The sequence below is a fragment of the Dendrobates tinctorius genome, unplaced genomic scaffold (genome assembly GCF_039654945.1).
Source record: "Dendrobates tinctorius isolate UK_male_01 unplaced genomic scaffold, ASM3965494v1 ptg000062l, whole genome shotgun sequence".
Lineage (NCBI taxonomy): Eukaryota > Metazoa > Chordata > Amphibia > Anura > Dendrobatidae > Dendrobates > Dendrobates tinctorius.
The window spans coordinates 36097367-36109412 of NW_027361730.1; the positions used below are offsets into that span (position 1 = coordinate 36097367).

The 12046-nt window shown below is 40.4% G+C and overlaps 1 protein-coding gene across 1 annotated transcript in view; it reads right to left on the minus strand.

Annotated features, from left to right (window-relative positions):
- Nucleotides 1-12046, minus strand: part of LOC141093076 (uncharacterized) — an 86997-nt gene that overhangs the window by 52235 nt on the left and 22716 nt on the right. Inside the window, exons 3-10 of the mRNA XM_073579535.1 lie at nt 9726-9851; nt 9544-9648; nt 9272-9460; nt 7994-8205; nt 6952-7180; nt 6192-6271; nt 4438-4522; nt 3112-3176 (exon numbers count right to left, since the gene is read on the minus strand). Of these exons, the coding sequence (XP_073435636.1) occupies nt 3112-3176; nt 4438-4522; nt 6192-6271; nt 6952-7180; nt 7994-8205; nt 9272-9460; nt 9544-9648; nt 9726-9851 (1091 nt within the window). The remainder of the gene's footprint in view (nt 1-3111; nt 3177-4437; nt 4523-6191; nt 6272-6951; nt 7181-7993; nt 8206-9271; nt 9461-9543; nt 9649-9725; nt 9852-12046) is intronic.

Below are 12046 nucleotides of genomic sequence, written 5' to 3' on the forward strand. Positions count from 1 at the left end.
GCAGCTTGGATTGTGTGCCTCTCCACTCTTCCTCTAGAGTCTGGGACCTTGATTTTTAAATGAAATGCAAAGTTTACTTTCATGTGAAAACTACACCTTGGACCACAGAGGTACAGTCCAGTTCTTTTTCTCCATGGACCAGGTAAGACGCTTCTAGCGATGTCTATTGGTCATGAGGGGCTTGACAGAAGGAATGCGACCAGGGGTGGACACTGACAGCTTGGGGCCCCTGTGCAAGAACTGTGTCTGGGCCCCCTTCCTTTTATGGTGACAAAGCTACATATATATCTATATATATATATATATATATATACATATATATATATATATATCCACACACACACGTGTATATATACTGTATTACATAGTCTCCTTTATTATGTATATTGCCATCCCCTATTATACAATGCCCTCTCTTGTTAAGTACAGTACCATCCCTTACATATTGGATTATATAGAGCCCTGTTTTTTATTACATACCGTCCTGTCTTGTTAGATGTATAATGCAATGATGACTGATGGAGCATGGGAAAGATTCTTATCTGCTGGAGGAGCTGATGGACTGGTCTGATCACCGGCTCCTCCATCAGCAGTCATTTTATATCTAAAAAGAGAGGGGACTATGTAATAAAAGAATACACTATATAAGAGATAGCACTGTACATAACAGCAGAGGAAGCTATATAATAAGGGATGGCACCATATATACAGTCATATGTAAAAGTTTGGGCACCCCTATTAATGTTAACCTTTTTTCTTTATAACAATTTTTGTTTTTGCAACAGCTATTTCAGTTTCATATATCTAATAACTGATGGACTCAGTTATATTTCTGGATTCAAATGAGGTTTATTGTACTAACAGAAAATGTGCAATCTGCATTTAAACAAAATTTGACCGGTGCAAAAGTATGGGCACCCTTATCATTTTCTTGATTTGAACACTCCTAACTACTTTTTACTGACTTCCTGAAGGACTAAATTGGTTTTGTAACCTCATTGAGCTTTGAACTTCATAGCCAGGTGTATCAAATCATGAGAAAAGGTATTTAAAGTGGCCACTTGCAAGTAGTTCTCCTATTTGATTCTCCTATAAAGAGTGGCATCATGGGCTCCTCAAATCAACTCTCAAATGATCTGAAAACAAAGATTATTCAACATAGCTTTTCAGGGGAAGGATACAAAAAGTTGTCTCAGTGATTTAACCTGTCAGTTTCCACTGTGAGGAACATAGTTAGGAAATGGAAGAACACAGGTACAGTTCTTGTTAAGCCCAGAAGTGGCAGGCCAAGAAAAATATCAGAAAGGCAGAGAAGAAGAATGGTGAGAACAGTCAAGGAGAATCCACAGGCCACCTCCAAAGACCTGCAGCATCATCTTGCTGCAGATTGTTTTGAGGAGCCCATGATGCCACTCTTCATAGGAGAATCTAATAGGAGAACTACTTGCAAGTGGCCACTTTAAATACCTTTTCTCATGATTTGATACACCTGGCTATGAAGTTCAAAGCTTAATGAGGATACAAAACCAATTTAGTGCTTCAGGAAGTCAGTAAAAAGTAGTTAGGAGTGTTCAAATCAAGAAAATGATAAGGGTGCCCATACTTTTGCACCGGTCAAATTTTGTTTAAATGCAGATTGCACATTTTCTGTTAGTACAATAAACCTCATTTGAATCCAGAAATATAACTGAGTCCATCAGTTATTAGATATATGAAACTGAAATAGCTGTTACAAAAACCAAAATTGTTATAAAGAAAAAAGGTTAACATTAATAGGGGTGCCCAAACTTTTACATATGACTGTAACTAGAGAGGATGGTACATAAAAAGGGAAGGTGTTATACATAATAAAAGAGGAAACTATGTAACTAAGGATGGTGTTATACAGAATTAGTGAATACACTATATGCTAAGGGACTGTGTTATACATAATAAGAGAGTATACTATACATATACTATGGGACTGTGTCAGACATAAGTGAGTACAGGCTGCACATGCGATATTTCCGCCCATGAATGCGACATTTGCAGCCCATGTCTTGGATACGTCTGTGTGTGGTGGCTCTTGAAACAATGACTCCAGCAGCAGTCCACTCCTTGTAATTCTCCCCCAAAGTTTTGAATGGCCTTATCTTAACAATCCTTTCGAGGCTGCGGTTATCCCGGTTTTCTGCACCTTTTTCTACCACACTTTTTCCTTCCACTCAACTTTCCATTAATATGCTTGGATACAGGTCTGTGTGAACAGCCAGCTTCTTTAGCAATGACCTTTTGTGGCTTACCCTTCTTGTGGAGTGTGTTAATGACTACCTTCTGGACATCTATCAAGTCAGCAGTCTTCCCCATGATTGTGGAGTCTACTGAAAAAGACTAAGGGACCTTTTTAAACGTTTAGGAAGTCTTTGCAGGTGTTCACTGGCTGTAAATCATAATCATCAACATTAACAGAAATAAATACTTGAAATAGATCATTCTGTTTGTAATAACTATATAATATATGAGTTTCACTTTTTGTATTGAAGAACTGAAATAAATTATCTTTTTGATAATATTCTAATTTTGTGAGAAGCATCTGTATATTTGTATTCAGAATCTCACAGCTGTCATATTTTTATCTTAAAGGGGTTGTCCCCTTTCAGCAAACTGTCTTCAATATGCTGCGGTATAAATAGGAAAGAAAACAAGTATTACTTATTGATCCCGGTTCCAGCACCGCTCTCTGCTTTTACTCCTGTCTCTGTTGTATGTTGGTAGCATTGACGTCATGTTGACAGCATTGCAGCTAATGAGTGAGATCAGCAACTCTGCCCTTGTAGACGTCACAAGCTACTGAGCTCAATGATTGGCTGCAGCTCTATCGACGTGATGTCAGTGCTGCAGACAAATAACAGGGATCAGGGCAATGGTGGAGAACCTGTGCAGGATGTGCAGGACCTGGGGGAGGGTAAGTAATACTCTGTATTTTTAGCTACCGAGGCCTGTGAAAGGAAGTTTAATGAAAGGGGACAACCCTTTTAAGCTTATATGATGGTAGCAAAAAGTAGTAGAATTACTATGTGTTTGTGACATTGTATTATGGGAGAGTGTCAATCGGGTTAATGCACAACTTACTGAGATTTGTGTAGCTCTTTATATAAATCCTTCATTTCATCAGTCTCTTCTTCTGTATTTTCTTTCTGTTGACAAATGATTATAAAAACATTAGAACTAAATGTATTTACTTTGACAAGCAATGATAGTGATAGCTCACAACATGGGAAACCAGCGCATATGCAGTGCAATGCAGAGTGAGGCTGCTGGGAGGCTGTTTATAGATGGGTCTGGTCCTAAGCCACCTCAAGAAAGGCTATTTTAAGGAAGAGAGTGCTGTACAGTCCATGGAGTAGACTGTACTTCTGTGTACAGTGATTTACAGGAGAGGACACTAGGTCTGAGCTGCTGATAACAGGCAGGAAAACAAGGATAATTACCAACCATATACTTAGTATATCACACAGGATCACACCAATTTCAATAAGTGATGGTCACAGCTCACCTCCTCCCCTTTCCTGCACAATGACCTCTGCACAGATGAGAACAGGCTTAAAAAACTCTCCTATACAAACTAATAAACATCTTTTGTCTATTCTTTCTCATTGGTGATTTGACTGCTGTAAAGCATACCTCCAGATGTTATTAACAGCATCTCAGACAATATGGATGACCTCATAATAATGTACAGAAAACAATGAAACAGATTAAAAAAAGGAATTTTTTATCGTATCTGATTTTAAATACCGTAGTAAACGAATATAGGTGATGGGTGATTGCTCCATGCCCCAGTAAAAGATGTTAAAGAGTAACTGTTGGTTTAATTTGTATTTCATAAATCAATAGTACACATGAAAATAAGCAACTTCGTAATCTTTCTCTGCCAGGACTGATCAGTCATTATCAAACTTCTAAATTCTGAGGTAAAACCTGTATTCAGTGAAGAATTTCCCATTTCTGAGATAGGAGATGGCAGCTGCTACTGATCAGATTCTATGTAGATGGAAGGGGGAGGAGCTCTGTCTCTAGCTCCTCCCTCCTACATAGAATCTCATCAATAGCGGCCGCCATCTCCTATCTATAGATAGGAGGGAGGAGCTCTAGCTCCTCCCCTCCCACCTACTGTACATAGACTCTGATCAGTAGCAGCCGCCTTCTCCTATCTCCGTAATGGGAAAGTCTTCACTGAATACAGATTTTACCGCAGAATTGAGAAGTTTGATAAAGACTGATCAGTCCTGGCAGAGAAAGAAGCCGATTTCTCTGATAAGATATATTACAAAGTTACTATTGACTTATGAAATAAAAATTAAAACGGTTACTCGTCTTCACACACCTCTGACAATCATATGTAAGGAAAGCATTAAAGTAATATATATTTCTCTGCATATTTATATTTGGTTTTACCAGCGATCTGTGGAGATGTTCAAGGCGATTGCTTTGCTCCAGTTCTTTTACTTTCTTTGTTAATTGGTTATTTTCACCTTCTAATCTGAGAAAAACATAGGTATGGTATTTCAATGGTAGATACTCAGGGTGGATTTCTAATAGAAAAAGTACTATGAAAACGTGATTGACTGTGATCTTTTGGGTTAGAGGGACATTGTAATTATTTTGTTGGCTATCATTATCCCTATGGCTCACAGTTTAATTCACATGGATATGACTTCTAATAGTGTAATACACAGCAACCACGAAACACCACTCCAGCGCTTAGATTTTATTTCAGCGCTGGAGTGATGCCACCAATCTGAGTTCCCTTACCTTAGTATTATGCTCACCAGCCACTGCCGTCTTCAGCTGTTCCCAGCGCTGCTCCGGTCCTGTGTTGGTAACGGTCATAAGCTCTCAATGCACAGTAAGTCTGTGACGACCTTATTCTGGCTCTCATAGACTTACATTGAGTTGTGACTTCTGGCTCATCCATCAAGCACTGAAGCAATCCAGCAGCTCACAACCTGAGCAGAACACCGAACTGGAGCGGCGCCGATACCAAAAGAAGACGGTGGCTGGTAAGTATAAGACTAGGGGCAGGGAACTTAGATTAGTGACACCACTCCACTGGTAAAATTAAAATAAAACAGCTGGAAGGGTGCGTTAAAGGGTTATTCCCATCTTTAGCTATTATCACCAATTCATCGGATAACTCCAATCCAGAGAACACTCTGTATGAATAGAATGGTGGCAAGACATGCACACCACCACTTGTTTCATTCTTTTTGGGACTGTGGAGATAATTGAGTGAAGCACTCAATATATACGGCAGTCCACAGAGAATAACCATTTACAGACTAAAAAAAATACTTATTGAGTAACTGTACATTGGAGCACAATTTATAACAATTGTTGTTTGCCAAAAGTTTTTGATATAAGAAAGATGGGGCAATTTCTATGTGGCTTGAGTTAAATTCACAAAATGTTGCATGGATATATATTTCAATTTGATGCAAGGGTAGCGTGCTCTACGGTAGGCTGGCCATGGTTATGACATCAGAAAATGTTACACACTTTCTATGAGGCTACATGCCCATGATCAGAAATAGTAGCATTTTGGATATAGCGTATTTTCGCTGCTTCCAAAGCGCTGTGTTCTGATTACCGCATTTATTTTTTAGTAGATGCGGATTTACCGCGTCTAATAACATTCTATTGGTCAAAATATACAACGGAAATTGACATTCTGCGGCTCGTAAACCCGCACCACAGGTGAGTTTACGCAGTGTTAATAAAGGCACAGTGGGCATGGGATTTTTATAAATCACATCAACTATGCTTGTATGTAGATCGCAGCGTTTGAGATGCAGCGCAAAATCAATAGTCCAAAACACTACTATTCCTGATCGTGGGCACGTAGCGTAGCCTAAATGTAGTGCCTATTTTCAACAAGTGAAAATCTAAAACAAAGTGTTTGCATTCTTTTTAAATATTGTAGAAACCCTCCTATTTCTAATAAAACTGGGATTAGGATTGCATGGTCACTAAGGGCATTTCACCTGTTATTACTGAAGGGGGAGCCACTAACCCGAAAGGTGTATGAGAATACAGTATGGCTGAACAGAATGTTCCCATTGCAGTTTCCTCAGTTTATCTGTCTATGATTCCTTAATGGCACAGGACAAGTGTGATCAGTTTTCTACTGCACGTAATCATCTACAACCAACCTGCTTATAGTTGATTTAAGTTCACAAAGCTCCTCATTCTCTGTTTGCAACATTTCACAGTCCTGCAGTAATTCTGTGTTCTAGAATAAGGACAGTAGTTTGTAAAATTCAGACTAAAATGCTAAATGACTTTTCTCAATGACAGTGAACCAACAGAACAGAGTAGGAAGATAAGGACTGCCATGAGGACTACAGCTAGCTAGACCCTCAAGAACGGTGGCACAAACAATTTTTCTTCTTTCCTCTGTTCAGCTCAAAATCCAATATAAAAAGTACAAAGACCTTTCTAATGATCTTTTTACTCTTAGACCTGTGACGGGGACAAGGGGGCATCCGCTACGTCTGGAAGAAAGAAGGTTTATGCATACTCACAGACGCGGATTCTTTACTGTAAGAGCAGTGAGACTATGGAACTCTGCCATATGATGTAATGAGTGATTCCCTACTAAAATTTAAGAAGGGACTGGATGCCTTTCATGAAAAGTATAATATTACAGGGTATATACACTAGTTTCCTTAATATTGCGTTGATCCAGGGAGCTAGTCTGATTGCCGTATGTGGAGTCGGGAAGGAATTTTTTCCCTAATGTGGAGCTTACTGTTTGCCACATGGGGTTTTTTGCCTTCCTCTGGATCAACATGTTAGGGCAAGTTAGGATAGGATATGAGTTGAACTAGATGGACTTAAAGTCTCCCTTCAACCTTAATAACTATGTTACTATGCCACCAAGGTTGGAATATGTCTAGTCTATTTCCTAACCTTATCAGATGCATTCTGACACTGAGCTCTCTCTTGCTCCAGTAGCTCCTCTGTATTTTTCAAGCTAACAGCTGTCTGTTGCCATCTTTCTTTCCAATACAATGTAATTTGCTGCTGCTCCTGGATTTGGGAACCCAGGTGTTCATGCGCTTGCTCCAAAGCCATTTCCAAGTCATTGCACCGGGCTTGTAACTTGTCTTTTTCTTCTTGTAGCTGGGTATGAGAAGCTCTGGAGATCAAAAACAATACTAGTTAGAGCCGCTGCTCAGTTTGTACTGAGCGGAGACTGAAGTTGCTCTTTTATGACTGAAAGCTGGAGGCCATCAGGAAGAAAGAAGTTCAGTTTCTCCCAGCAGCTGCATTCTGAGAGCGGCAGCTGCACAGCTTTAGAATGCTATTAACATGCAGATAACGCCATCTCTGCAGGTTAACAGCATTTTTTTTTACATAACAAGTTCCCTTTAACCAAGATACTCAGTTCATGAGTTTGGGGCCATATATCTACTTTGTAAGGCTACTTTCACACATCAGTTTTTTGCCATCAGGCAGGATCCGGCTATTTTTAGAAAAATTTTTTGGAGAACTGTAGAAACGGATCCGTTTTTCTGCCGGATCCGTCTAGCAGGTTATATCTGTTTCCTGGAGGCTGGCCAATTGGTTCTGAGCATGCACAGACTTAAAAAATCGTATCCGGTGGCTGGATCCGTCTTTTTCTGGATCCGGCGCATTCCGGCGCCCATAGACTTTCATTGTAGCAAAAAACCAGAAGCGTCGGATCCAGCGCTTCAGGCTTTTTCGTTACAGTAGCCGTTTTTTTCAGACGCCGGAAAGAGACAAGTAGCCGGATCCGGCAAAAAACGGACAAACCGCAATGCCATCCGGCGCGATCCGGCGCTAATACAAGTCAATGGGGAAAAACCGGATGTGGGATTGCATTTCGCCGGATCCGGTTTTACAAAAAAAAGCCGGATCTCGCCTGACGGCACAAAACGGATGTGTGAAAGAGGCCTAACATGTTTTGATTGATTCTGTATCCAGGTACCTGAGCTCTTGGACACATTGGCTATCGTCATCATTCTCCATGACAGCCATCAGTGTTTGCTTCTCCTCTAAGAGTTGCTTGCGCTCATCCTCAAGTGCAGATGCAAGGTTGCTGGAGATCTTGTGCTCTGCTTGAGTCTGGTGAAGCTCTTCCAATGCATTCTGAAGACTTTGCTGTATATGACCCAACTCTGCTGTCAACTTCTCATTCACCTGGTTAAAAAACAAGCGCAATGGTATCATATATCACTTATTAAACACAATGGCTGGACAATACCTTTGTCATGTACAGTATGTACATCCAAAATAAAAATGGATTCTATTATAAGCTGTGAATTAGAAAGAGTTTCTATTGAGTACTGTGTAATATCATTTAGACAGAGTAGAAAGATTAAAGGGAATCTGTCACAACATTTTTGCCATCTAGCTGAGAGCAGCATCATGTGCAGACATAGACCCTGATTCCAGCGGTGTGTCACTTACTGAGCTGCTTAGTGTAGTATTGATAAAATCACTCTTTCATGAGCAAGAGATTATCATTAAAGAACTAGCAAACCTGTTGCCATATAGTCCTCCATATTTATGAGCCCACACCACTGAATGGCAGCTTTCTGAGTACACTGTGTACAGGCAGAACGCTGCCAATCAGTGGTGTGGGCAGAGTTATACATTCAGAGAACTAGTACATCTGCAGTAGATAAAACAAGGATTTTATCAAAACAACAGTAAGCAGCCCAGTAAGTGACACATCACTGAAATCAGAGGATCCTACGTTATGCTGCTCTCAGATAGGATAGAAAACAAACTGGTGAGAGATTCCCTTTAAAAGTAGCGTGATTGAGTTTGCAGGATATGCTTAATTTGCTGAAAAATGTGGGACCATCATCAAGAATACAGGGCTTGTCTCTAATATTCAGATATTTGCATGTTGATCATGCTATATGTGTATACAGTGGCTGAACAGGCGCCTTGTGCAAGAATGGTATATGGGCTCTTTGCAGTCCAATAGCTCATCACAATGCACGATTACACATGCCTTGGAGGTGAAAGTGGGCGCCCCTACCTATTCGGTGGCTGCACCGTTTGCTCCCATGATATGTTCGATCCTATGTGTATATGTACATTTCTACAACTTTCGACTTGCTTGAAACTCAGGACAGTGAGAGTCCACAATAGGTGCCATTTTGCATGGATGGAAGAAAGTGATTGTCTTCTATAGATTTTATAACACTTTTGTACTTCATATCCTACTTTTGCATAAGACTTTTTCACTCCTTACTTGTTTCAACACCACCAATTCTTCTTTCATTTGCACCTTCTCTTGATCCTGTCGATTTGCTTGTGCTTTGGCCCCAACTAGTTCAATATGGAGGTCACTGACCTGGTCATTAAACCCTTCCCGTCCTCTCCGGGCCCTTTCCAGCTCTAGAGATAGCTCCTGTGATTGTCGATGCAGCTCAAGCTTTTCCTAGTAATGGAAATCGGCTCAAGTCAATACTAATATACAATCTAAATGTGTCATCTTCTTAATCGTGTCGTTATTATCTGTACCTTCAGAAACCGCTCTCTGTCGGATTGAGCAACTTTCAGTCTTAGAGTCAGGTCTGAAACTTTCTCGTCCAATCTTAATACTTTGGAGGACAGAAGTTCTTTTTCCTGTTGGAAGCAACGCCTTTAAGAATTTAAAAGATATGACATGTTTGGAACAGCTAGTCCTGTTTCTAAGCTCATACCAGATTCATGTTGTTGAAGTTTAGCTGGAGGTCAGCAAGCTCATCCTGAAGGTTTTGATGAGTTCGGAGTGTATCCGTTGCTCGCTGGTTTGCTTCATTTGTTTGGCTGAAAGCCAGCTGACTTCCCTGTAAAAAGTGAACCGTCAATGTTATGTCTGAGACGCTTACAGTGCTTTAATTTTTTTTTTTAAGAGTGCTGACTTTTTAGTAAGAAAGTAGCTAAATAAAAGTTATTTTATGTTAATAATCACACTACAAATAATGAAGTATCTGTGACAGTTCACATCTGTTTGACTGTAAACAAGTCCTCCTGAAGTGTTCCATGTCCCCTCGGCTAGATATAATAGCATGCCTACAGCTAATCTATTCATTTTAACATATTTTCCATAGCAGTAATGCAGTTCCAATTTCATGTATTGAATATTTGCATATTACAGCATTTCAGAGATCAGCTGTTTTTTTCTTAGCTTTACAGTAATTCTTAAGCAGGGTCTGTTACCATATACACTGAATGCACTAATAAACAGATCTTATGGACCTGATGAGACTAGTCTATTTACTATGAAGATATGAAATAGTCCCATCGTTGACTTAAGATACTCTAAGGCCTCATGCACACATTCAGTATTTGGGGAGTTTTTTACCCCAGTATTTGTAAGCCAAAACCAGGAGTGAGTGAAAAATACAGAAATGGTGCAAATGTTTCTATTATGCTTTTCCTCTGACCGTTCCACTCCTGGTTTTGGCTTACACATACTGGGGTAAAAAAACTCATCAAATACTGAATGTGTGCATGTGGTCTAACTGTGAAATGCAATTTGATACATAACCGATACACCGCATGCCTTCCAATATGCTATACTGAAGTATTTTTACTTTTGTATCCGTGTTTAAACTCTCAATAACATTAATAAAGAAAAAAAATAGCATTTTATCAGTCCAGCTATATAGATAGATAAAGTGCTTTTTATAATATGAAACATTCAAAAACGGTTGTTTAGCCATTCCAACTAGGATTTTCAAAGTTAGATCTATGAAATCAATTTAAAAGGGTTTTTTTTAAATGGTAAAACTGCTATCTGCTTTGCAGTTTACAACTTATTTAAAAGCATCTCAAACCTCCAGGACAAAAGAATTTTATTTTAAAGTTTACTACTCATTGCCTTGGTTTCCTGCCACCTCTGATAATCTATCAGAGATGGATAATTTCTTTGGCAAGGAGCATGTGCTTGCAAAATGTGTTTGTTGAATCCAGCCAGTTTCAGTACCTCGGCATTCTTCCGTCACTACAGGAATGTCGAGGAAAGCGAACAATAAAAACCAGCAGCGTTGTTTACAAACAGGCAAGTAAATGTTTTACATTCCCAAAACAATCAGCTGGGATCCCATACTGTAATGTCTGTATACTTTCTTGCTTCCTCTCCTGCCCAGGAGCTGTGGTATGATCAGACCATGTACGGTCAGACACGGCCATTACATAGTATACAGCAGGGGCACATGTATAAGATTATCTCAGCACTGGAACATTTTATTTAAACACATCTGTGGCGCCCCCAGGAGCATGGTCGCCACAGTGGAATTACCTTCCTCCTAGGGAGTGTGATGTCATGATTGGAAGCAATAAAGGGTCTCTCTGTCAGGTAAAATCAACACACAGCACAGTTCCCACTCCAGGCCAGCAGAGGGAGCTCTGAACCAAAGCTGGGGGAGGAGCTGCTCTCTGGGGGCCGGGAAGGGGAAGTTAGTTAGTTCGTGTGAGGAGGGCGAAGTGTGTGGACGGGAGAAGAAGAGCTGGGGGAATGAGCAGAGTTCAGGCTCACTTCTAACGTAGCGCATGGTCCGGAGTCCGGTCTCCGAGGTTGTATGGATACTGATGTTCCTGCAGCAGAAACCGGAGGAATAGGAAGCTGTTAATGCTCTGTTCCCACATAAGACTCGGAGGCAAAACAGCAACGTGTGAGCCAGAAGAAGGAGGCGGCTACAGCTGTCTGCCATAGGAGGGGGTTCTAAGATAGAGCAAGCAAGAGGAACGTTAGTGTAACTCAGTACTGCATGTACCTCAGATAAGCACTAGACAGGAGACTACACAACCCATCTGCATAGAGAGATTATTGAGTTGCTTCCAGGCTGGCCAACTCCTGTTCCATCTGTAATCTGGATACTGGACTGCACTTGCAAAGTAAAGGTAAAGGAAACTGCACCCTGTTGTGTCATTGCCTTCTGCCTGCAACCCCTTCAGCACTGCTACATCTATGTGCCTAACACTGCACCCTCTTCCTCAACACCTATTACTACTGCCCTGGGACTACAGCTCTACATGT